The sequence below is a fragment of the Eublepharis macularius genome, chromosome 10, assembly GCF_028583425.1.
Source record: "Eublepharis macularius isolate TG4126 chromosome 10, MPM_Emac_v1.0, whole genome shotgun sequence".
In the NCBI taxonomy this organism is placed as follows: domain Eukaryota; kingdom Metazoa; phylum Chordata; class Lepidosauria; order Squamata; family Eublepharidae; genus Eublepharis; species Eublepharis macularius.
In genome coordinates, this window is record NC_072799.1 from 42,691,482 (window position 1) to 42,717,880 (window position 26,399).

The following is a 26,399-nucleotide window of genomic DNA, read 5'->3' on the forward strand; positions in this document are numbered from 1 at the left end:
CAGTTACTAGCCCTGATGGGGGGGGGGAGACCATAAGCACACACTGAAAGGATAGCAAGCCCCCTCCCCTAATTGTATGTGTAGGTATGGGAGCAATCTTTGAAAGAACACTTCAAAGATTTAAAAGGTAGGATTTTTTCCACCTCCTTTGGTCCATGATTTTGTATTGTGTGGGGATTATACTCTGCTTTAATTATTGTAAATCAAAAACCATAGGGTGGCTGTTGCTGGAGACTAATCCAAACTAAAGGAGTTTGATTTTTTTTATATGCAAGGGTTTCTTTTTAAAATACTTCGTTGTTGGAGATGTTATATTTCAGGACCGATACATATTTCTGAGTAGTTAAATATTGGTTAGATCAGATGATGAAAAATATTTTAATTCTTATTTCCTAAAAGTTTTATAGTGCAATCCTAAAAAGAGTTACTCTTGTGTACACCTATTGAAATCAATGGGCTTAGACTGGAGTAACTATTCTTAGGATTGCACTGCCCATCTTTTAACAAAAGAGTTCTGTTTACATTCTGAAGGCAAATACAGTTTGCTCCTTTTTAAAGAAAAACACACAGAGAGACCTTTTTAGCTCTACAACTAAACTTTCAGAATTAAATAATGTGAACATGAGTCATTTTAAAGCCCTGGTGAGCAACTGAAAATTATTCTGATTTTGCTGGAGAACAAGTCTGAAAAAGTGGTCTAAATCAGCAAGTCCTTCCTTACTCTGTCACCCTTCACAGCAGTCCTGCAAGAACTTCCAAGGATCAGGGCAGAGATTGTCACAAAACATGCAAAGCTTGGGGTATCAACCCCAAATGCCTCTGCCTAGAAGTGACCTGAGGGTGGCTGTGTCTGCAATGATGTTTCTTGTAGTGAATGTATATGATAAAATGTGAAGGGGAGGGAGATTCTAGGATGTCCTGACTGCCTGCAGCTCTCTAGCATGTATCTACTGTGGGACAGGCATCTGCCTTTCCTGCTTTACATGTTTTTGTGGGAAACATTGGTGTAATACTACTACATGCCTAACAACGTGCGATTACTTAAATAAATTAGTTCTTCCATGCTTCAACTTATCCCAAAAAAGACAAGTGGGATTGATATGTATGGTGTTGATTATATACACATACTACTTTGCCTGACCTAACTGATAACTTACATCCACATTGGAACATCTCTCTAATTCCTGGTCTAGACAGAACTGATAACAACAACACAGAAATGCTCCAAAATGCTTCAGGAAATCTCTGGCTCTGCAACAGAGGAATCCTCTCTTGTCCTTCTTGTACTGTTCAATTTATACACCCTGGTTCTGGACTTACTATTCAAGGGCAGACACAGTAATAGGAGAATCATAATACTGCTTACATAAGTAGCAATTCAGTGTAGCTACTGCTATGGCTTAACACAACCACAAGGAATTAAAGCCAAGAACGGCAGTTGTTAAAATTATATGTTGTATCTCCATTTGCCCAAATGATGTCACAGTCTCCATGACTAGTCTGAGATTTATCCAGACTAGGACAGCAATCATTTTATTGTTTAGAGTGGAAACAAAAGCCTACTTGGACCTTTCTCTTCTTATCATAGGGAAAGTAGGCTAGCTGAGGAAAGAACCTTTGAAGGCACTCTTAATAGATGCTATGAAAGAATTGGAATGGAGGCCAATAATGCTCTGGTGTTAAAACCAACTGCAGGAGAAAGGAAATGTTTACTAAAGCTTTGGATCAAGTACACTGTATTATTTAACTTGTGCACAGTGCCACCCTCAGCAGAGGTACACCCTTCTAAGACTTAAAGTGTATAACTTCGCTTGAGATGGCATTTAAATATTAAATCCATTCAACAGGGAAGCCTCTTAGGGAGCATTCCTAAGCAGGTCTACTCAGAAGTAAGCCCCATAGTACTTAAGGGGGAAAGTATCTTTAGGATTGCAACATTAGAATATTAAAGATGCAGTTCTGATCCCACAGGAATTATGAATATGGAGCAGTGGTTTGGAAATTGCATCCTAAATCAGCTCCTATAAGTTTAGACAGTGCTTCCCCCCCATCGGCTTCCCAAAAGAGACAGGAGAAAAGAGGAAGAACTGATACTTTAATAACATCTTTAATAAGAGCCAGTGTAGTGTAGTAGTTAGAATGTAGGACTGGGATCTGGGAGATCCAGGTTCAGATTCTTACCTTGTCATGGAAACTTGCTAGGTGACCTTGGACCAGGTACTCTCACTCAGCCTAAGCTACTTTACAAGGTCATTGTTGTGAGGATAGGATGGAGGAGGGGTGAATGAAATGATAAGCTCTTTGGGTTCCTATTGGAGAAAGAAACAGAATATAAACATCTAAGTAAAATAAAGAAATAAATGTTGCATTTTATGTACTTTGGAGGCTCCCTAAGAAGAGAGTACAGATAATTCTGGGAGGAGCCAGGAACAGTCAGTGTGTGACAGGACTCAAATTTGGTTACAGGCTGATCCTCTCGTTATGTTGCTGTCTTTTCAGGGGGAGAAAGATGGAGAAATACCTTCACCACCATCAGTCAGTTAAACCATACTGATAAGATGCCATTTTTACAGTGATTATTGTAGGGGCAGCACTGGGCAAGCCCAATCTTGTCAGATCTCGAAAGCTGAACAGAATTGGCCTTAGTTAGTAATTGGATGGGAGACTTCCAAGGAAGACCAGAGTAGCAGAGGCAGGAAATGTTAAACCACTTTTGTTAGTTTCTTGCCATGAAAACTCCATGAGGGGTCGCTATAAGCCATCTATGACTTGACAGCACTCACTGTAGGGACAAACAAATAATGTTTCATTTTTTTCTCCCAAGATAGCCTCAGTGGTTAAAAACCAAGGGTATGTATATCTATGGAAGAGAAGTAGAGAATTGCAATCCTACGTAAATACTGCTATGTTGAACAGAATTTGCTTTTGAGTAATCAAACTTAAGCTATAAATCTCTTTTGAGGCACAGTCCGGAGAGATGAATTACCAGCCAAAAGATCTCAGCTGAAAGGGCCTTGTTTGGTTTTTAAATGTTTGAAATGTTTTACACGTTGGGGACCCTGGATAGAAAAGTAGCATAGAAATTTTTAAAATAAAACAAATAAATAAATAAATAAACATCTGCTTTACAGTATAATCCTAAAGGTTACACTCTTCTAAGTCCATTGAAATCACTGGGCTTCAGTTTGGAACTCCTGAAACCTAGGGTGAAAAGTTGCAATGACTTTCAGAGTTTGGATAGTTTCTCTACATGCTAGAAATGAGTTGCATCTTCCTTTTTTTTTTTTTTTTTAGAGCACCGTTTCCCCAAAATTAAAGTTTGCTTAACTGAGTTGTTTTACAGGCTGATTCCGCACGCATTGGATAAGGCACTTTCAATGCACTTTATCAATCGTTTGAGGTGGATTTTTTGTTCCGCACACGAAAAAATCTGTTCCAAATGATCTATAAAGAGAACTGTAAGTGCATTATCCACGTGTGTAGAACCAGGCACAGTCTGTTCTATGACTCGCATTCACAAGTATCACATTTACTGTGAGAACCAGTGTTGATTCTTGATTTGTACCTGAAAACCCAGCATTTAAATAAATTGGAAGTCATGGCTAAAATATGAAGGCTATTAAACAACTTTTTAGCAGAGAAGAATAGATATCTTTTGGTATGCAATACAGTGCAGGTTTACATATTCCTTCTAACTCCCTCAGCACTGAGCCACCCAATTCCTGTTTCCTACATGGATTTACCAACCTTCAGGTGGGACCTAGAGGAATTACAACTGATCTTCAGACTACAAAGATCAGTTCCCTTGGAGACGTCGCTGCTTTAGAGGTGGGCCTCTATGGCATTATACCCTGCTGAGGTCCCTCCTTTCCCCAAACCCTGCCCTCCCCAGGCTCAGCCGCCAAATCTTTAGGAATTTCTCAACCCAGAGTTGGCAACCTAAATGAGTAAACCAAGCTGTGGTGGGTATTCAAGCCTGTTCTACACATGCAGCAGAGTGAGGTGGTACAGTGGACCGTATCATTTCAGCTTGCAGGCCAGGGACCTCATATTTAATCTTCCTCTTTCTTTAAAGTCATTGCGGGTAACAATTGTATTCAATGAGTGGCCTCTGACTGAGAAACGCTTATGCTGGAATAACTGTTGTTAGAATCTAAAATGCCACTGGACTCCTGTTTTAGTGTATTTTGTTTAGATATTGCCGATCGTGAGGATCTGAAACTCAGTCTCCCAGAGCCTTGTTGGTCTGACCACTACACAACGATGCCTAGTGTGTTAAATTTCCACTTATGTGGAGGAAACTTTTTAAAAAGATGCGATTCTGCCTTACCCGCAGTTTGAAGGGGTAACGTACACCCTTATCCCCTCAGACCTCAACCTTCTTATCATGCTTTATGTATAGACCTAACTAAGGTATCTTGCTGGATAGCAGGGACCTGCCCCTACCCACCTCCCAGAGCCTAGTCAGAATGCCAGGCTGCCGTCGTAAGAATTAAGGCGCTCGAATTAAATCACTTTTTTTCCTGGTCTGGAAATATCATAGAATGGCGGGGGGGGGGGGGGAGTGACTTTTCTCCTCAACTTTAGCCCAGGAAAAGGCCCGCCTGGAGCTTCTCTTGTTGCCATGGTTTCGTTAGCCGGGGCCTATGGAGGGGGCGCGTGAAGATCACGTGCTCTGCCCCGCGTTTCCTGCTGTTGCTGTCATGGCGGCGGCGGGCTCCTGGTCCACGTAGGGAGGCTGGATTTTTCGGTGCTATGGCGAGGGCGGTCCCGGCATCCCCCTTTGAGAGTCCTCGAGAGTCGCCCCCTGAGGACCGTGACGAACGTGGGGACAGTAACTCGACAGGGAGTGGCGGCAGCGGCTCATGCTCTGCGTCTCTTTCTGGGAGCTCGGAGTAAGGAGGGGCGCGAAGGGAATGGGTCTCCTGGTTTGTGAGGCGTGTCATGAGGCGCTGTTACCCTCCTGCCCGCATGTCTGAGCTTAGCCTGTGGCGTGGATGGTCCGCGGGTCCCCTCCCTTTCAGCTGCTGGTGATGAAAGCGGCGTCTTTTAAATTTCGTGCAGCTCTTCCCGGATTTAGTGGATCTCTCTCGACTTCAAGCCACGGCAAATGTTTAATCTCTCATGATGAGATTATATCTCTCGCTGATGTATTAGGGCCCTGCATCCCTAGCCCCCTTCTTTCCCACTAATAGCTTGAACGGGCAGTGCAGGCTGTGGAAGTGGATCTTTCTCGCTCTTTCCCTCTCTCAGCTTCATTCCCTCTAGTCCTTTATACTGGAATGGAAGGAAAACGTTGTTCCCATCACTGTTGGTTCAGGATGGGCAAGTTAGGAATTAAGGGATCCTTGTTCTTCTAGAGTCCGGGTTACAGCCAGTAGACAGCTTTTCTCTTCTGTCTTCACTCAGTCACTGGAGGCCAGTACATCTCCCCCTTTCCACTGATTACTTGTCTTGAATTCTAGCTCAAAGAGGTCAGAATACAGATATGAGATAAAAATATTTTTGGAAAGGTATCAAAAGCCTGGGGAGCAGAGGAAGGGAGCAGCCTTTACTAACCTCTGTTTTGCCCAGTAGTCCAGTTGCTGCGTGTGCACGTGCACGTGTACAAACACACATACTGTGCTAGTTCCATCCTCCACGCACTCTTGTTCAGTGCCTCTGCATCTCTGGCACAGTCTGCAATAATCAGGTATTCATGATTCTTCTCGTTTTCAGGAGGGTCCTACTTTATTTGTTTAATTCAAACACCATCTTTCTCCCCCAGTGGAGACCCAGAATGGCTTACATAGTTCTCTTCTTTAGTTAATACCCGAAACAACCCTCTGAGGTGGGTTAGGCTGAGAGTAGCTGGCCCAAGAAGCTTCCACTGCAAAAAGGCAATTTGAATTTGGGTTCCACAGGACCTAGTCCAACATTCTAGCTACTACCCCATGCTGGCCCTTTAGGAACTTCCTTGACTGCATGAATGCCGTGAGTGAACCTTAGAATGTTGTGAGAATTCCATGAACATGCAAGAGGTTTCAAAATACAGTATTTTGAAATGCAGAATTCCAAAATAAATAATAATAACTGCACTTATGTACCACCATTCTAGACAGATTAGTGCCCCACTCAGAGCAGTGAACAAAGTCAGTGTTGTTATGTCAGTGTTGTTATTATTCTCACAATCCTGCTGGGAAGCTGGGGCTAAGAGGAGTGGTTTACCTAAGGTCATCTACTGTGCTGATAGCAGTAGTGGAATTCAAACCAGCAGAGCACTGATTCCCATCCAAACACAGCAGCTCTCTAAAATGCAGCTCCACAATGTCCTAAGTATTATAAAGACACTATATAAATCTTTGGTTATGTCCACAGTTGACATTCTGTATAACAGATGGTCAAAACTAGCATAGAGCTGGAAAGGTTAGAAAAGATGATCAGGAATGACTAAAGAGATTTGATTTAGTTAAATAAAAAGACAGCTGTGGTAGGAGAACCAACTTTGTACAACTTTAAAAATTGCACTAAGATAAGAGGAGCGTATTTCCCCCCTTATAATATGACCTTGGAGTCAACCAACGAAGTTAAGTGTAGTTTCAGGGCAGACAATTTGTCATACATATAATAAAGGAATTTATTACCCATAAGATGTATCTAGGGCTACTAGCTTATATAGTAAGATAGTCTATTAATTATTATAGCCACTACATCTAAGTAGAACCTCCATGATCAGAAGCAGTAAATCTGTAATCACAGATGTTAGGGTAAACATAAACAAGTGTACAAGTTCATTGGAGCAATGCCACATTTGTGAGCTTCCCAGATATTTATTTAATTAATTTATAGTCCACTCTCTCCGCAAGTGGGCTCAGAACAGATTTACATCAGAAATTGAAAAACAATTTAAAACTTTGTTAGCAACCATAAAATACAGCATTTAAACATAAGCAAGACAGCTCATTTTGCACGCTACATAACACCTCGGGCCCACAGGGTAGGGCAGTTAAAACTCAGCCAGTATAGAATTGGCACATATCCCCCCCCCAATGGTAGGGGCTGGTTGAGTGGCTCGTCCACCACAACCCACGTAAGCCTGGTGGAACATCTCCATCTTACAGGCCTGGTGAACGATAACAGATCTTGTTGAGACCGGGCCTCCACAGACAAGAGTTCCACCAGGTAAGTGCCAGGACCATGAAAGCTCTAGCCCTGGCTGAGGTAAGACGAACCTCCTTGGGGCAAGGGATCATCAGTAGTTGTTTGTCTGCTGATCAAAGCAGCCTCTGGGGAATGTAGGGCGAGAGGCGGTCCCACAGATCCCTGCCCCTAAGGGCTTTAAAGTTAAAACTAGAACCTTGAACTTGACCTGGAACTCCACTGATCCATGTGTCTGATAAGAGATGGAATGCCAAAGTATCTGAATTTTGGTCTGATCCAGCAAGCTGTACTTACTTCTTAAGCTGATAACTTAGTTATCAGCAGTAACTTCTTGTGTATTAGATGATGGATTGTATACTTACTTATTTGTTTACTTCATTTATATTCCACCTTCCTGCCCAGTGGGGACCCAAAGCAGCTTATCTTGTTCTCCTCTTTTCCATTTTATCTTCACAACAAAACCTCTGTGAGCTAGGTTAAGATAACTGTGTGTAACTGGCCCATGGTCACGCTGCAGGCTTCCATGGCAGAGTGGGCATTCAGACCTTGGCCTCCTAGATCTTAGTCTGACACTCTAACCACCACACTATAATCTTATTTAACATTAAACAGGAACAGCTGATCATAGGCACCACTACCCACTATCGCTAAAGAGCTTTAGGAAAACAATAAAAGAGATCACCTGCTGCTTTCTAGGACCCCGATTCTATTCTTTCTCAGTACAATTAACATACTTATATACTCGGCTACCTTTGTCTGCCTGTTGTATACCAAGCCCCCAAACCTAAAAAATTCTTTAGGGCCCATGCTAACAGAACAATCATAGCCCAGGATGGAGGTGCATAGATGGGTATATAACAACAACATTAGATTTATATACCGCCCTTCAGGATGACTTAACACCCACTCAGAGTGGTTTACAAAGTATGTTATCATTATCTCCGCAACAAAATACTCTGTGAGGTGGATGGGGCTGAGAGAGCTCCAGAGAACCATGACTAGCCCAAGGTCACCCAGCTGGCTTCAAGTGGAGGAGTGGGGAATCAAACCCGGCTCTCCAGATTAGAGTCCTGTGCTCTTAACCACTACACCAAACTGGCTGGAGTCTCACTCTCAAGCAAAGTGGACATTTTAAATGGCTGAGGCTATCGCCTTAGGAAGTATCCCTGTCCTTTCCTCTTTCTCTAATACTGGGGTGTCTCATCGTTGCCCTATGAGGATCATTATTGCTACACACACTTGCACAGTAGGATTTTAATTGCTGTCCAGCTCCTCCCTTTCCTAGTAATTTATCATACTGTTCTTCTTAAAAATAGAATGAAGCATTTGAATGTTTCTAAGTCTTTCGTTTTGGTTTCAGGAACAGAGCACTGATTATATCCTCTTAAATTCCTATACATCTTTATTGGCAACATTTTTGCCACACAGTATCTACAGATGTTTTTGTTGCTGACTTTGAACAAAAGTATGCCAGTGGTAATAGAAAAAAATAAGCTATATGTCTCAAACAGCTATGAAATTTAATCTTGTTCTCTGGTCAATACAGTTTCCCCACTAACTATTTCAGTATTCCAAGATGTAAGACATAATATGCTGCTGTTAAGCAAACACAGCTCTGACAAATCCTTGTGAGTTGTATGGTCATATTGCAGCCACCTTCAGTGCAGGCATGGATAGGAGGAGAGGGAATAAACATTCTTGCCTTAATGTCTTAAATGTGCTTGGATCTTTTTTTCCAAGACCATTGAGAAAAGCGACCATGGTCCAGTGTGCACCAGAAAATCTTTTGAGAAATTCAGCTTTTGACCATAAAGACTGCCTTACAGAAATAGGAAAACAGCTTACCAGGCCCATTATGGTAGGGCAAAAAGCCAGCACAAGTTGTAGCAAAAGAAACGTAAGAAACCTTCTTAGCATATAGCAACAATGAGCCAAGTGAAGCATGCTGTCTAGGAGAGGAGTGCAGTATATTCTTGAGCAGCTTTTAAGAAGAGATTAGATAAGCATCTCTATCTTTTCAAGTATTTCATAGCTAGCCTGTGGAAAAAAAATTTAGAAAAATTTTATTAGGTGAGAATATTAATATACAACTTTCAAATAGCATCTCATTATCCTTTCCCCCACCCTTTCCCTTTCCCCTTTCCCAAGACTTCCAACAGCTTTCCAACCCTATAGCCTAATCTATTCCCAATCTGTCCCCTTTTTCTGTAACTCCTTATCTCATGTTTACTTACTCTTCTATTCAACTAAGCCCTATCTATTAACTTCAAAAATATTGTTATAAACTTAAAATCTATTATCTATTACTTTATATTAGCTCCACATATATTTAAATTTAAACTAACTAACAGTCGGATAAAATATCTACTTTAGTAATTCTAACAATATCTATTAACTCTAAGTCCACTTACATTTGGGCTAACAATTAGCTAATACTTCACTTCATATGGTAAAGACTCTATCTCTTTTAATAACAAATCCATTCTAATAATTTTCAAATTGCCATAATTCCCCCTTTACGTCCCACTTCTTTTCTAAATATGTTTTCAATCTTCCCCAGTCCGTAAAAAATTCCACTGGATTCTGATCTCTCAGCTTCCTTGTCATTTTATCCATTTCGCTAGCCTGTGAAAAATTAAGACCCTTGCCTTAATAGTGCTTTGTTTTGGTTGAGCTCCTTGGTTTTTATAGGCTCATTGGTCCAATTTTAATTTCTAATTGTGTTGTCTCTAATATTTATCATTTGTTGCTGGTTCATTGTCTGCTTATGCTGTAGTTATATGCAAATGCTTAGTACAAATTGCTAATGAAAATGTTTAACACCACTAAAATTGACATTCTATTTTTACTACTTTCCGTTTTGGCATTGGTATACTTTCAGTGATAACTGTTCAACATCAGCATGCAACACACACATTGAAGCACTTGCTGACTCTTTGAGCAGATCGCATGGCATTCCTGTTATTCTGTAGTAGGACCAATCCACAGAAGAGCAGAAGTGGGAACGTCCTGTTTTGTGATGGAGGGAATATACTATTTAATCACAGTAGTTAGTGTTAAGCTAACCGAGTTAGTGCCTTTTCTTACAGCTTTGTACTACCATCCACAGATACAGAAAGAATTAACCCAGAATTGATTTCCAGATCAAATTCAAGGTGCAGATTCTAACCTTTAAAGTCCTACACGGTCTGGGACCATCATACTTGAAGAACCAGCTCTCCAGTATGATCCTCCATGAAGCCTGTGTTCTTCATCTTGCAGCTTACTGGTGGTGCCTGGCTCCCAAGTCACTTGCGTCTTTTACACCAGGTCAAGGGCTTTCTCTGTGATGGCCTTCTCCTGGTGGAATGCTCTGTCTGACAATACGTGTGCCCTGCGGGACCTGTCTAGGTTCTTCAGGGCCTGCAAGGTGGAACTGTTTCAGCAGGCCTTTAACCAGCCATGATTAATATGGAATCTTTGCCACCTGGTTGCTGTTTTTACTACTGGCTGTATTTCTGGGACGACCTAATTGCAGTGTTATGTTTTTAGTTATAACATATAAGGTTTATTGCTGTTTAAAATGTTTTCAATTGTTTTGTTTTCAATTGTTGTAAACCGTTTTGAGCCTTGTTTGAGGGAGAGGCAGTATAAAAATCTAATAAATAAATAAATATATTTTAAAATTGCACAGCAAATGCTTCCCCCCCCCAACAGCATAGATTTAACATAGAGGTAATAGGCTACCTCTCTCTTTTACTCAAAGCTTCTTACTCATATGATATGATTTTTTGTTCAGTCCTGGGTGTAAAAAGAATGTTTCACTAACAGACATTTCTATGACGGGTTCTCTTGCAGGGCCTGAATACTAGAAAGTCTCTGTTGAACACTGTTCATAGACTCAGTAGGGTCTGTGTTTCTGTCTTCCATACCACTTATTGTAAAGCGTTTTTATATTCACTGTGAATTACCTCCAGAATTCTGCAAAATTAAGATGACTGAAAGACTTTTCACCCTTGCTTTCATTCTTACTGTCATTCTTTTTCACAGTGACTTTGAGCCTGAATGGCTGGAGAGTGTACAGAAAAATGGAGAATTGTTCTATTTAGAACTAAGCGAAGATGAAGAAGAAGTTATCTTTCAAGACAGTTCTCTAGATGTGCCTGTGGTGAACCATGTCAGGTTTTGTGAAAATGAACCTGAGATTATACATGGCAGATCACGAAAACAAAATGAACACAGATTAGAAAAACTCACTAAAATATTAAAAAATAAAAATATTGTATCAAAACAGTCCATAAAGAAGAAAGCAACTGGTAAATGTGATGTGCATGCCTCTGGTCCAGCATCCATATTGAAAAACCGTTCTAGTCAGAAGATGGGAGTAGTAGTCCAACAACGGTACAAAGATGTCTGTGTTTACATAAATCCAAAGAGGCAATCAAATGCTGAGACAGGAGAGCAGCTCAAGCTTCTCGAGTCATTAATAGGAATTGCCCACCAATCTCCATGGCGAAAAGCTGAAAAACACAGGCACAGTATTGAGTCCAGAAGTGCTGAAGAAGAGAAAATTGTTGTGCATGGCTTGATTCCAGGCAGCTCAGCAATAAGGTCCGGTGAAATTTTGATTGGTAAGTGCCGCAGTTTATGCAGTTATGGAGGTTAAATGACTTTTAAACCAAGGCTGCTTCCATATGGATGTTTTGCTCCATCTTGGAATTCTCACAGTATTACTGTTTTCAGGAGGATCAACATGACATCATCCTCTATTTCTCCTGCTTCTGTATTTCCCTCCCTTCCTCCCTTTGCTGTCATCTGTCCCAAACTTGGTTTGGTAAAATCTTTTCAGGAAGATAGTGTCAATAATGCCATATTGATGGGAAGGTGAGCATTTTTTACAGGTCCTGCTCACTTTGGCACTTCGACAGAATGTCCACTTTGGCATTTTCATCACCCACAGCTGCTGCCCCATACACACAAACACACAAATGCTTTTTTCAGGCTCCAGTGAATATTAGTATGTCCAGTCTTTAAGATTAGGGAGGATAGCTGCTAAAAAAAACCCAAAAGAATGTATATACTTGGCAGAGTTCTGAACATGCTGTGTGAAAGCAAATATGGTTAACAGCAAATCTGACTGCATCCACAAGGAATGTTATATATAAATATTTTATTAGTCTTTACAGTTGTATTTACAAGGGGAACTGAAGGGCTAGGTTTAATGTAATGGGCTGCTTTTAATCCTTTTGTAGAAAAAAGCAAAATAGAAGTATTTTAAATAAAAATTTAAACATTTTTTGTGCACAGTGTGCTTGAATAATAAACACTGTTCCCTTAAAAATAATCACCTTTTCCTAGAATGTCCATCAATCTTTCTTAACTTCTCCCCCCTTAAAATGGCCTTGTTTTAGGAATGCAACTTTATTTACTTATTTATGTAGAATATTTCTATGTTGCGTCTTCAGATTTCTGCTAGAGGCAGATTACAATGAAAAAGCTCAATATTAAAACACGAGCCATTAAAATGCAAGCCGTTGGATATAGGCAATGGCTATCCATAAAACAGAAGCAGACCATTAAAACAGGTAAGATAAAACCACGTATTAAAAGCCTGGCTAAAAAGATGTGTTTTAGCCTGGCACCTAAAAGAAAGTAAACTAGGTGCCAGGTAAACCTCAAGGGGTAGGGCATTCCAACAGTGAGGTGCCACCACAGAAAATGCCTTGTCTCTAGTCACAACCCGCCTCACCTTTGAAGGCAGAGGCACAGAGAGCAGGGCTTGAGAGGCAGATATTAACTGGAGGGCTAGATAGTACAGGAGGAGATGGTCCTTCAGGTACCTGGCCCCAGGCCAATTGGGGCCTTAAAGGTAAGAACCAAAACTTAACATTGTGCTCCTGCTTTTGAGGATTGTACTAGTTCTAACTTAATGCTCATACAGTGCCATACTAATTCATATCAGACTCGTAAGCAGAGGTGTAATTCTGCTATACTCGAGTATGTTGCTAGTAATTAAATGTAGTCTAAAAACCACTTTAAAAATGTGTTGCTTTGAATTGATGGAGTCTATTTAGGTGTAAGGAAGTTTGAGAAATGGGGAGTGGAAAATTAAAACTCATTTTTGTGAAAAAGCAAATTAACAATGTGGAAAGCATAATATCTTAAATCATCAACCGTATTTTGTATTCCAATCTGGGTTTGCTTCTATCCTTCTTTGGTCTTTGGCTTTGAGTTAGCAAATCAGCTACAGTCCCTGCCAAGTCATATACAAATATATAATTTTCATATAAAATACTTTAAAATTATAGATCTGCAGAGAACACTGGGTACTTGGAGATTTAAATGTGGCATATAGCAAACTGTGTGTGTTGTATAAAAGTCATAGATTTCACTGCAGTTGGCAGAAATCACTTATAATTAAGCTAAAACACACCAATTTTTTAAAGTAAAATACCTTGGCCAGATTTTGCATTTTGGCAAAAATAAAATATATGTTAGTATTGTGAATTTAGAAGTTGTACATTTCAACTTAAAATGAAATGAACTTTTAAAGTTGAACTTTCAAGAGTTGGATGAGATTGCAAAGAGGCACTGAAAACTTACTTAGAGATTCAAGACATTTCTCTACCCTATTCTTCCAGGACTAAATCTCAGAAGTTTGAGTGAGATCCACATCGGGGTGGGGGTAGAATTTAAGATGTGGGAGAGAATCCTTGGCAAAGAAATAAGCTGTTGTTTAAATGGAGAAGCTCAATGAAAAAAATATACCTTTAAAAATAAGTCAGAAGTGAGGTTTGTGCTCTTGGAGCAGCGCCAATCCTCCTATGCTGTTCAACGGGACAGAGAGTGTGTTTGATCTCTCCTGCATCCTTCCAGACTGCTGTACAGATTATGTAGCCATTGATAAATTGTTTAAACTTCTGATAGGGATATAGCATAGACACAGACTGAATTGCTAATCAGATGAGCATTATTAGTTTGGTTGCTGAAGCAAATGCCAAAACTTTATTACATGTACCAGTTACGTTTTGTTTGAAGTATTTGTAACATTGATATGTTTGAAGTATTTGTAACTGTTCTACTATATGAAAGGCAAGCCATATTGGCGACGACTCACTTTTTATCCCCTCGGAGGTACACTCACAGGCCCCTCCGTGGGGATAGAAAGTGAGTCATCAACAACATGGCTTGCCTCGGAGGTTGCGAGGAGGCCATTGTGGCAATGGGAAGGCCTGCCATGGCAATGTGGTCCTCCAGAAGCCCGGGAAAGGATAGTGCTTCAGCACAGTCCTCCAGAGGCCTGGGAAGGCCAGTGCAGCAGTGGGAAGGCCTCGTGCAGTGGTACAGCCCTCCAGAGGCCATTTTCTTAGTTGCTAATTATTCATATATTTCCTGCTGTCACTGATGCCTAAGGCCTCAGATAGGGTTCATGGCTACTCAACTGCAGTCTGGTTCCCTGCACTGAAGGTGCTCCCCTCATACCTCTGTGTCAATTTCCCCACCAGGTGGCACTGTTGTCCTTTACATCCTGTCTGTTAAAGCCTTCCCTTTTCCCAGGGCTCTCTGGCTCCCCAATCCATCCTTGGCAGTCTGCTAGTCGCCCTTTGCTGGCTCTGGCCCAAGTGCTTTTCTGCCAGTTTCTCGGCCCCCTTGGGTGCATGCTGTTTCCTTGCCGCTGCCTTGAGCTTCCTTGGCCCTTGCTGCATCAGCTTAGGGCATTGCTGCCTGGACACTTCCTCACTGGTTGTTCTGCCTCCTAACCTGGCACTGCCCCCTCCTGAGCTGTGTAGCTTCCATGTTGCCTCCACTTTTTGCCAGCCTCCTCCATCTAGCCTGCAGGTACATTTTGACTACCCAGGACACCAAAGCGGGCCTTGCCTTTTCACCAGTGTCCTGGCATCCCTTCCTGCCCAGCGATGTCCTTTCCTGGCTGGGCTGTCAGGAACACCCTGATGCTATCTGGGCCCCATAGGGCTGCTCTGGCAGCCACACCTGCCTTTCCAGGGGACAGTTTACAATATATTCTAGGAACCTAAAGTGACATGTGACTGCTGCATCATGGTCCATATAATTATCTCACAGTGTTTTCTGAAAACTAGCTTGGGGGACAAAATAAAGTCCTTGAGAACATAAATGCCATGGAGAACACTATCTTCCAAAACTCCCAACCAAGACAGGTAGTATAGGAGGATCGTTGATGTCATCAAACTCCACTGACAACTCTCCTGTCTGTCTTTTGACAAAGACGGACTATCTTTTTTCAGAACCAGTATCTTTTTTTCAGAACCAAGTAGGATACTGGTTTGTCATGGTTCCAGATAATGAATGCCCACCAAAGCATCTGGAGTTCAGTCCCCAGCATCCCTGCAAGCTCTAAAAGGGAAGACCTGGAACCAGCTGATAGCTCAGTGAAACATCTGGGCAAACAGAGTTTATTTAGGAGTGGTTTAGTGACTGGAACCCACAAAATAGCAAGAACCACACCCTGTTATTGCAAGGTACTTATCACTTCCAGGACCTGTTCAGTCCATCCTTCTTGGTAATGTATTATAAGCCAAGAATATAACAGAAGCTGTTATAAGCCAGTTAGGCAAACATGATAGGCTTCACCCATCCAAGCACTTTGTCTACATTCTTAGGTTGTGACAATGGAACTGTATCCAAATAAATACAGCTAGACAATATAGTAGAATCTGGTAATTGTGCTGCTGCTTAAGTAACATCTATGTTAGAATAAATATAAATGATTGTATCCACAAAATGTTTAGCAGAGTCTACCAAGGGCTCATAAACATCAAAAGGAGCTGTGCCTTAGCACTTAAAACTGGGTGGCATTTTACAATGTAATAGTAGCAGGACAAAGTAGGACTCAGGACTGACACTATTTGGTAGATACTGTTAAATTGTTTAAACATAGCTATTGGTCAACTTTAGTCTGTACTGTATCTAAAGCAGAGAAGTAGAATAGTCACAACCTTATGTTTGTTACAGCATATGTTTGAAACTTTGAAGGCATATTTCTGTTCTGCACCATATTTATAATCTATTTCTGTACTTTAATAACCATATAAAGCATACACCACAAAGTTGTTCTAAATTTTTTTTCGATGAATATTATACTTCACAATGCCAAGCCAAAGGGGGAAAAATCCACAGTTCTATTCATTGATTCAGCCGCTGCTGCTCCCCCCTCCCTCGCTGCTGCCCCACAAATGTCTCTGGTTCATTCAGTTAGGATAATGTTCAGATAAATGGCATTATATATAATCTCTTGAGTAATGTTCTAGTGAATAAACATTTTAACTTGCCCAGACTGGCTTATATGTATGTATGGATTTATTTCTATAATGCAGCTGCTTTTAAAGCTTGTCAGGCATTTGTCATGGTGGGACCGTAGCTCAGCGACAGAGCATCATCTTTACATGCAGAAGGTCTCAGGTTTAGTCCTTGGCATTTCAAGTTAAAAGAAGCAGGTACAAGGTGATGTAAAAGACCTTCTGCCTGAAACCCCAAAGGGCCAATCGGACTGAACAATACAAATCTTGATATACCAATGGTCTGGTTTTGTAAAAAGCAACCTTTGTTTTCTAAGCCCATTTCTTAATGGTTGACTGAGACCCACTGCATGTATTCCCTCATTAATTTTTCTGTATTTGAAGTAAGTCACCTGGCCCATAAAGAGCAAGAGCCATGACAAGAATGAGTATCCACTGGAAACTGGCATCCTTTACTGCTTCTGTCATTGTGACCTCTTGTGCAATGTACTTTCTCATACAATAAACAGCAGGAATGGTCTGTGGAAAAGTTAATAGCCATGATACTCCAGCAGATAATTTTAAATATTCAGTTTCCATTCAACCGCAATGAAAAATGAATGCTGCAACTGCTATGCTGTGCTAAAATTAAGTCATCTTCCTTTCCAATGATTTAATACATAAAAAAATGCCCCTCTAGTTCCCATTTGTTTAATTAGTAGTAGTCTCCTGATAGCTTTAAATTGTTCAGAAGAGCCCTTATAACTCCATAACAAAAAAGACAGAGACTTAATTTTTTTTGTAAAGCCTTTGTTCAGACTTCTAAAAAATGGTTATTGACAGGTTGCTGTAGTGTTAGACTACTGTAGATCATGACAATAGATTGGTACAGTAGTCTAACACTACAGCAACCTGTCGATAACCATTTTTTTAGAAGTCTGGACAAAGCCTGCCAGTATAGGAGAGAGATGCTGGCTTCAGGTGGCTGAGGCAGGGAAATTCCAGGGAATACATGGACACACTGTTGCCACTGTGAATACTTCTGCATTCACAATAGCAGTGAGACCTACATTCAAAACCATCTCCACTTGGAAGCAGCCTCAGTTATTTCCAGAGATATATCAGATGATTCATTTGTAAAATGTGATTGACAAAGAAATGCACACATCAGGTAGGTCTTTTTAATACACTGCTGCTAAATAGGCAGAATATGAAAGCTTTCTCCATTGAGGAAAATAGGGGGAACTGCCTTGTGAGCATATTTACATGATCACTGCCAAGAATATTTCAGCTCCCTTTGTGGAATTACGTTCTGTCCTCACTGAAGAGTGTATTGATTCAATGCTCATTTGCATAAGCATCATCTAACAGTTATGAAATAGCAATGCACAGGTCGTGAGGAAACTTAACTAATTAACAGTCTGTTCGGTAGTAATTTAGCTAGTATTTAACAGAAATCTGTTTGGGATTCTGTCTTGTTTTGAGAGCTGTTGTCTCTCATGTAGTACCTGCATGATGGGTTTTTAAAATCTTGCTTTTGCTTCTGATCTCAGGAGACATTCTTCTCGCAGTAAATGATGTCGATGTCAACCCTGAAAATATAGAGAGAGTTTTATCTTGCATTCCAGGTCCTATGCAGGTATAGTAATATATTGTGAGTTTTCTTTTTTAATAAAAATATTAAGACAAGCCTACAAACCTGCTATCTTGTTTCTTATAATAAATGTATATGTTCTTACATAAACTCACTTTTCCTCCCTGGTTATATCTTCCTCGCACAGTTTGGGGTCCTATGCTGAATTGTTAATATAACCATTAATGCGGTGTGCATAATAAATCTTTATGAAGGAAGACTGCCAGATTTAAACCAGATATTTAGTGTGCATATGCATTGATTTTTTTTAACCATGGTTAATCCTCACCAGGTTTTGTCTTAACTCCCTAATCCTCTTTGTAGTCCTTGTTTCATTTCTGGTTAAGAAGTTTGCTAGTTGTGTTACAGCAGCACTTGTATTAACTTTGACTTAGTGTTTAACCTTGACAAATGAGGAGCGAATTGGTGAAGAGGAGAAAGATGGGGGCGGAAGGAAGGAAAATAAGCACAGGGGGCTGTAGCCCACTCCTAGTCTCTTTAACTGTGGAGAAGGGGTTGTCAAACATAATGCCTGCGATGGTTGTTGTGGGTTTTCCGGGCTGTATTGCCGTGGTCTTGGCATTATAGTTCCTGACGTTTCGCCTGACTGAGAGATCTCTGTCTTTTGGTGCTACACCTCTGAAGATGCCAGCCACAGCTGCTGGCGAAACGTCAGGAACTACAATGCCAAGACCACGGCAATACAGCCCGGAAAACCCACAACAACCATCGTTCTCTGGCTGTGAAAGCCTTCGACAATAATGCCTGCATTGGCCCAATGAGGCTAGACATTGGAAGAGATCCAGTGAGAATCTAGTTCTCTGCTCGCTTTTGGCCAAGCACAAAGTTGCTAAGGTTACTGCAGTATGCTGACAGATTAACAGGAAGAAGCAGTCTTGCTTAGTTAACTGTTTGTCTGTTCATAATTGAAACTCCTTTCTATTGGATCAGTATTTCAAATAAAACCCTTTATACTGTTCACTATTGATGTGAAAACAATTTCAACATCTGTTAATCAGCTGAATGGTTGAATTGTTTCTCATGTAGGTTTTCAAAACTGTTTTACTGAAACTGACTTATCCCTCATGTACAGAACAACCTGAGCCAAACCAGAAGCAGAATCAGTAATAGTAAAACTCTGAAGGATTTTAACTGGGGCGATTTGCAGCTGAAAATACTTCTCTGGCTGAGGCAGAAACTGACTTATTGCTGGTTTTTCAAGTAATTTCCAGAAAGTTCTTAAAGAATACAGAATGTTAAAGTGTTTAACAAACATTCAGTTGTTTTTTTACATTCATGATCATCCAACAGTGGTTTGGAATATTGGGAATATAACATCTGAACAGGCCATAATATAGGAAGAGTCATAGCTCAGAGGAAGAATGCATACTTCTCATGCAGAAGGTCTCAGGTTCAATCCCTGGAATGTATTGGAAAAAATCTTTCTCTGCCTGAGATCCTGGAGAGCCACTACTAGCTACAGATCCAGAGGAGTTAGCCGTGTTAGTCTGTAGTAGCAAAATCAAAAAGAGTCCAGTAGCACCTTTAAGACTAACCAATTTTATTGTAGCATAAGCTTTCGAGAATCAAGTTCTCTTCATCAGATGCATGATCCAAGCTTATGCTACAATAAAATTGGTTAGTCTTAAAGGTGCTACTGGACTCTTTTTGATTTTACTACTAGCTACAGTTAACAATACTGAGTCAGAGGGACCAATGGCTAGAGTTCATATAAAGCAGCTTCAGATGAATTTTATTTGCTAAACTTCAGACTGAATAGATTTTTTATTATAGATATCTTGCATAAGCCTGTATGAAAATCTGACTGGAAAAAAAATTAGTCAGCAGATGACATGTTAAAATGTTTTTACTCTTTTGGTAGGTGAAACTTACATTTGAAACATCAGTCTTTGAGCTGGAGGGAACATCCCAGCGAAGGTGTAAGCCAACACAATCCTCTATGAATAACCTGCTCAAATTGCTATGGAAAGACCATAACAATGACCCACAGTTCTCTATCCAAAGTATACCTCATATTATTATGTACCTCTCACTGAAATTGGATTCTGATACCTCTAAGGATGAGGTAGGTATGAACTTCTAGAATAAGTAGAGCCAAGCCTTTACTCATTCCAAGTACAAACTAGAAGAAAAATATATATTATATGTACTAATGCCGTGATTTCTGCCTTCATTTAAAAAGCAACATCCTGCCTCCTATGGGTTTAACAATATACTTCACAGTGTAGTAGGAGGGTTTCCTTAAATCTCAGCAAGCCAGAGTAGTTTGAAGGAAATTAATGTTAAAGTGACAGATGTAGCTAATTTAATGTCATAATTTTGAGGTGATTTTTAAAAAATGCTTCAAACCGTTGCAGCTTGGCTGAAAAGATTTTTTTCAGTAATATACTATTATTGTTTTGGCATCTACTAATAGGTTAGTAACTTCCAAATCTTTCTCTTCCATGTATCTTTTAAGAGAATTTAACACAACCTTTAAAAAACATGCAGGAATGTGATAACGTGTAATTTGGTCTATATGCATTAATAACATTTTCTAGAGCCCTCTTGTCTTAGAAAACGCTTAAGGCTTGAATCCTAAGAACTACTTTCCTGGGAATAAGCCCCGATAAACAAAATGGGATTTACTCATGAGTGCCTGTTTAGGGTTGTTCTCTAAAAGTTGTCTATAAAGTCTGCATGTGATTCCAGGTCTCATGTTTATAGTGGGTAGGACTCTGCTAGTCCATTCTGCTGGTGCCTTGCTCCGGCATAAGCAGCGCCTTTGCACCAGAGCATTATCCTGATGCTAGTGGAATAAAACAGTAGGATTCATCTAACCCAATTTGTGTCCTTTATCTGAGCAAACGATGCCAATACCAGTAGAAATGTCATGTTCATCTAAAACAAGAAATTCAGAAGACCTCGTTGGCTTTATACTTTCTGAAGATTGGTAATAGCCCCTTTTTTAATCATTTTAGTTTGATTAATTTTATGGCGGTTAAAGTTGTCTTGTAATTCAGAGCAGAGCTACACACAGTTCTCTCCTTTCATAGTGAAAAGACACTCTCTTTTAGAAAGCATCCATTGTTGAAGTCCAGTTCTTGACAGTTTTAGGAGTCTTTCATTTGCCCAGCTCTATGCTGAGAATTCTTTTCAGTCTCCTCTCTTAGTGCCAAGGCTTGGCCTGTTGAAGGAAAGGGCTTCTTCAAAGTTCGTTATGTTAGAAATGAAGATAACTGAAATAAAAATGTAATTTCTTTACTGTCAAACTATTTAATAGGAGAATGTTTTGTTCTGAATACTCTATGTTCACGATGGCGATGTCTCTTCACTTATTAAGTCCATTATCCCTAGCCTTTGCACCCTTTAAACCCGGCACCTTTCAGCTTGCTTTGAAGATGACTAATCTTATGCAGTGATACACATTAGATCTTAGCAGCACAGTAATGTTTAGAGGCTGCTTTTAGGATCTTTTGTTGCATTTTTCTTTTCGTTCCCTGGGAAAAGAGTATAGATATTTCACAAATGAACACTGGAAAGTCCCTTTGTTCATAAGAGGAATGAGAGGGGGTTATTCCCTTTTATGCAGTGTTGCAATTAGAAAAGAGTTTTTTTCTGCCTTGATGAGGCAGACTGATGCATAGAATCGTAGTTGTTAACAGGGCATTTTTAAAATGGATAATTAAACTGGATGAAAGGGGCACAGATCTTCCAGTTCTCTGAATAGTGAGACTCAAAGTTCTTTTTAATGTATTTGAAAAGAGATTTTTTCCAACAGAGTTTTGGCCTCGCTTAGATAGAGAGAGGAAGGGGAGGTTCAGGACATAGTTATGATAGTTAAGAATGATAATTACATCTGAAGTAGCATCTCTCCCTCTCTCTCTCTCTCTCTCTCTCTCACACACACACACACACACACACAGAGTAATGTATTTTTTTAAATACTTAGGTCATGTAGATTTTTTTCTTTTGTAAGAAAAAAATTGAAAGGTTCATAAATGGTACCATACATCATATTTCAGTTTATTTCCATAGAGAATACTTACTAAGGTTCATTGCAAAAGCAATGAATTTTCCCTTACTAAAAATGTAAAACTCCTTTTTACCTTAAAGAGCATAATTTTTTTAAAACTTGAGAAAACCAGTGTGCAAATCATTTTCCAGAACTGTTTTGTTTGTATGATGGCTGTTAGAATTAGGATTGTATGTATTTACTCCTGTTTGTTAATTATTGATAACGCTCAAAGAGATATACCATATGTGAATTCCAGAAGGTTTAATGAAAAACGAGAGTATTATATTTGGAATTGCTTACTGATTTATACACTTTTTCTGATAAACACTGTGTTTAAGGCTGCTGTTTCTAGCAGCAATAACACAAATATTCTTTATAAATTTTCAGATACAAGAACAAACATTTCTGGGAAAACTACTAACCATGCCTATAATCAAACTTGCCTAGCTGCAAAAATAAATTCTTCAACATTCCTTTCTGAATTAATACACAAATTGTCATTTTTGGCAGCAAGAAATCCTTTACCAATACCCCATATCAGAAGCTTCCCAAAAAATGAAAAGTGTAAGAGGAATATTTCTGACACTGTGTGACATACTGGAAAATGTGACAGGAGCTCGTATCATCAGGTAACAGTTGTTTTTGGGGGGTGGGGTACTGTTACTCTGGATTTCTTTCTTGCTGGTTGTTTAGTAAGGACAAGTTTTACAAATGTGTTGCTTTGAAGAAGGTAATATTTACCTACTGGTGGGATTTACATATAATGGAATAATAAAAAGGTAACTTTTATATTTTTTTAAAAGCCACAATTGCAAGTGAGAAAAAAATTAGTGGCAGTAGCCATTTCCCTAATTTTAACTACCAAACCAAGGGGGGCGGGAAATCAACTGGTTATGCAGCTTTTACTTTGGCCAAGACAAAACTGGGGGAAAGTACCCTTAGTCCATACATTTCTGTGCCAGAACATTTTTGTGATTGTTCTCTTCTTCTCCTTGGTTCTTACAGTTCATCTATGTTTCTGTATGAGAAGTTAATTCATGTGGCTTACTGGAAGGAATCTGACAAGCTCCTTGTAATTGGTCTGCCAGCTGAAAGGTAAATTTTGGGTTGTTTCCCTCTTAATTTATGCTGCAGTCTCGCTGTTTGAGAGTAACCCCCATTTTAATTCAGTGGAAAACGCTTCCAAGTAACATGGATATGGTTGTGATACATTTAGTTAGATTACATTTCATAATTTTTATTTGAAATAATGTATATTGTTTTTTTAATTCAATATTTATAAATAACTAAAGTTATTATTAAAGTTAAGTGAGTAGAAGTCAGGCACAGTGATGGATCTTTTCTTATCTCTCCTTCCTGTAGAAGCCCTCTGTGAACCTCCCTCCAGCCATTGCTGGGGCTGTCACTTTTGGACAAAAAGACACAGGCTGCAGGGTGGAGTGGGGAGCTACAGTAGTTAGAGGGAATTGGGTGAAATGCCGCCCACTTTTCTCTTGTAGCAACATTACTCTGGCTCTGCTGTATTTCCTCTGTTGGTGTAAGAGCAAGATGGGGATAATTTTGCCTAGTTCTCTTCTTTATTGCCTCCCTCACACCTCTAGCTACAGAGGGGTATGTGGGGGCAATGCTTCAAAAATATACTTTGTCCTCTCTGAATCCCCAGATTAATTTTTTTAATGAAGGTCTCTAGCCTTTTCATTGTGGAAGGGAAATTGTTGCCTGAGAAGTGATGAAGGAAGGAAGCTGCAGAACAGCTGGAGCTGAGTCAATTAACTCCTTCCTGAAAAAAATTCATTCTGAATTTTGACTTCCTACCTTGACACGACCGATCTGGCCACCTGGATCCATTCTGTGGTAACACTGAGACTACACTATTGTAATGCACTCTATATAGGTTTTCCCTCGAAATCAACTTGAAGACTCCAGTTGGCGCAGAATGCTGCAGCTCAGTTATTATCAGGAGCCAGGCAGAGTATGCATGTTACCTCCATTCTGCAGTCACTCCATTGGCTTCTCATCAATTAGCAAACTCAATTCAAGGTTTTGGCTATCACATAGCTAGCCCTTCACAGCCTTTGCCCCTCATATCAGCAGGATTGCCTCCCTCCCTGTGCTTCGCTCATCTGAAGGCCTTCTGTAGATACCACTCTGCAAATGAGCTAGATCAGCAGTTCAGCATTTAATCTTATGGGATGGCCTGCCTGAAGAGGTCAGGAAACCTCCCGCTCTCCTTGTTTTCTGAAGACTATGCAGGGCCTGCGCTTCCATTGAGGCAGAGCCGGCCCCCGCCTCGGGTGCTGAACTCTGAAGGAGGTGCCGTGCCAGCCCCCCCCCCAATGACAGGCGTTCCCTGCAGTGTGCACGCTCCTGTGTGTTCGCGCAGGAATTCTCCTCTCTTGGCGCAAGGCATTTCTTCTGGAGTGCAGAAGGGCAGCCCTGTCTTCCTGCTCAGCCAGCCCCTGAGGAGCTTCGAGTTCAGCCCCATCAGTGGGGACATTTCTCTCTCTGCCTTCCCCCCCCCCCCTCTCTCTCTCTCTCAGTTTAAGCCTTGGGCGAAGCTTCCACGAGCAAGAGACCCTCTAGCTGTCTGGGGAGCAGCGAGCTCCCGTCTGACCTTTTGTCCCTCTTGTTCCCTCCTTTCTTTCTTGCTTCCCCCGCTTCCCCCTCCATGTACTAAAAGGAATGTCAGGAGGATTGCCCATTGGAAATAATAGGAGAGGTTTGAAGGCCCATTGGAGATAAAGGGAGCCAGGAATGCCAATTTACTTGCCTAGGCTCCATTGAAATGCATCACAACACAAAAAAAGTTGCAAAGAAAATGTGGAATGGATTTTCCATAAAGGTCTCTGGGACTAGACGTAGTACTCTGGGAGTGGAATGACAGCCCCCAGAGTGCAATGACGGTCCCTAGCTATAGAGTTTATGCTCCAGGACCAGAAGAACAGATTTCAGAGTGGAATGACAGTCCTAGGAATAGGCTCAGTGCTCTGGGACTGGAAGGACAGCCCCCAGAGTGCAGTGCAATGACAGCCCCTGGGAGTAGAAGCAGCATTCTGGGACTGGAATGACAGGCACCAGACTGGAATGACAGACCCTGGGAGGAGCAGAAGTCTTCTGGGACTGGAATGACAACTCCCAGATTGCAATGACGGTCCCTCAGAGCAGAATCTGTGCTCTGGGAAGGAATGACAGATTGCACAGTGGAATGACAGCCCTTGGTAGTAGAGAAGCATTCTTGGAGTGGAATTACAGGCACCACAATGGAATGATAGCCCCTGGGAGTAACAGATGTGTTCTTGGATTGGAATGACAGCCCCAGAGTGGAATAACAGTCCCTAGGAATAGAACCTGTGCTCAGGGACTGGAATGACAGGTTGAAGAGTGGAACGACTGCTCCTGGGAATAGGGTCAGGGCTCTGGGACTGGAATGACACCTCATGTCATTCCACACCCACTGCCATTCCAGTCCCAGACCATTGATTCTTCTCCCAGGGACTGTCATTCCACTCTGGGGCCTGTGTTGATAGATCAAGATGAGTAGCCGTGTATATCTGTAGCAGTAGAAAAAAGCAAGAGTCCAGTAGCACCTATAAGACTAACAAAATTTGTGGTAGGGTATGAGCTTTCATGAGCCACAGCTCACTTCTTCACTACTGGACTCTTGCTCTTTTTTTGTGTTGTAATGCATTTCAATGGAGCCCATGCAAGTAAATTGGCATTCCTGGCTCCCATTTTCTCCAATGAGCCTTCAAGCCTCTCCCATTATTTCCAGTGAGCAATCCTGTCATTCCTTTTAGTACATCCCTTTCCCCCTCCCCGGCTGGCATCAATTCTACTTCTCATCTTTCCTCAGACTTTTGCAAGGGTGTGTGTGTGCTTTTGGTGGAAAGAGTGGCTGGTTGTGTGTGCACCGCCATAGAGGAAGGAGGAAGTGAGGTGAGACACACACAATTCCCTTTCAGTCCCCGTGTGACAGGTATGTGCAAATCACTGTTGTTGGGTTTAAAGTTGTTGTTTTAAATTCTCTTACTTTCCTCCCCCCTTCTTCCTTTCGTTCTCCCTCCCCTTGCTATTCTCCAATCTCAATGCTGCTCCCCCTTCACTCCAGCAGAGCAGCGCCCTGCATTGCACCCCCCCTCTTTATCACCTTCCTTCTCTCATTCCCTAATTTATATATATCAGCCCACCTTCCCCCTCCCCGCAATAGTTAATTTCAATATTTATACACCACATGCTTAGCTGTTAGCTGCCCTTCATTTCAAACCCAAGGGGGCGGGGGGAGAAGGATGAGCATGGAGCGTAGTTCTCTCTACTTTTTTTTTGAATTTTTTTTTATTTTTAATATCTAAAACAAAAACCTACAAAAAAAACCCTA

General features: G+C 40.8%; 1 protein-coding gene across 2 annotated transcripts in view; it reads left to right on the forward strand.

Moving 5' to 3' along the window:
- Positions 1 to 4,712: 4,712 nt before the first annotated feature.
- INTU (inturned planar cell polarity protein) overlaps positions 4,713 to 26,399 on the forward strand; it is a 61,452-nt gene continuing 39,765 nt past the window's right edge. For both annotated transcript variants that reach the window (XM_054990496.1, XM_054990495.1), the window contains exons 1-6: positions 4,713 to 4,895; positions 11,170 to 11,750; positions 17,927 to 18,012; positions 19,889 to 20,092; positions 22,535 to 22,653; positions 23,030 to 23,119. In XM_054990496.1, the coding sequence (XP_054846471.1) occupies positions 4,756 to 4,895; positions 11,170 to 11,750; positions 17,927 to 18,012; positions 19,889 to 20,092; positions 22,535 to 22,653; positions 23,030 to 23,119 (1,220 nt within the window). In that variant the 5' untranslated portion in view covers positions 4,713 to 4,755. The remainder of the gene's footprint in view (positions 4,896 to 11,169; positions 11,751 to 17,926; positions 18,013 to 19,888; positions 20,093 to 22,534; positions 22,654 to 23,029; positions 23,120 to 26,399) is intronic.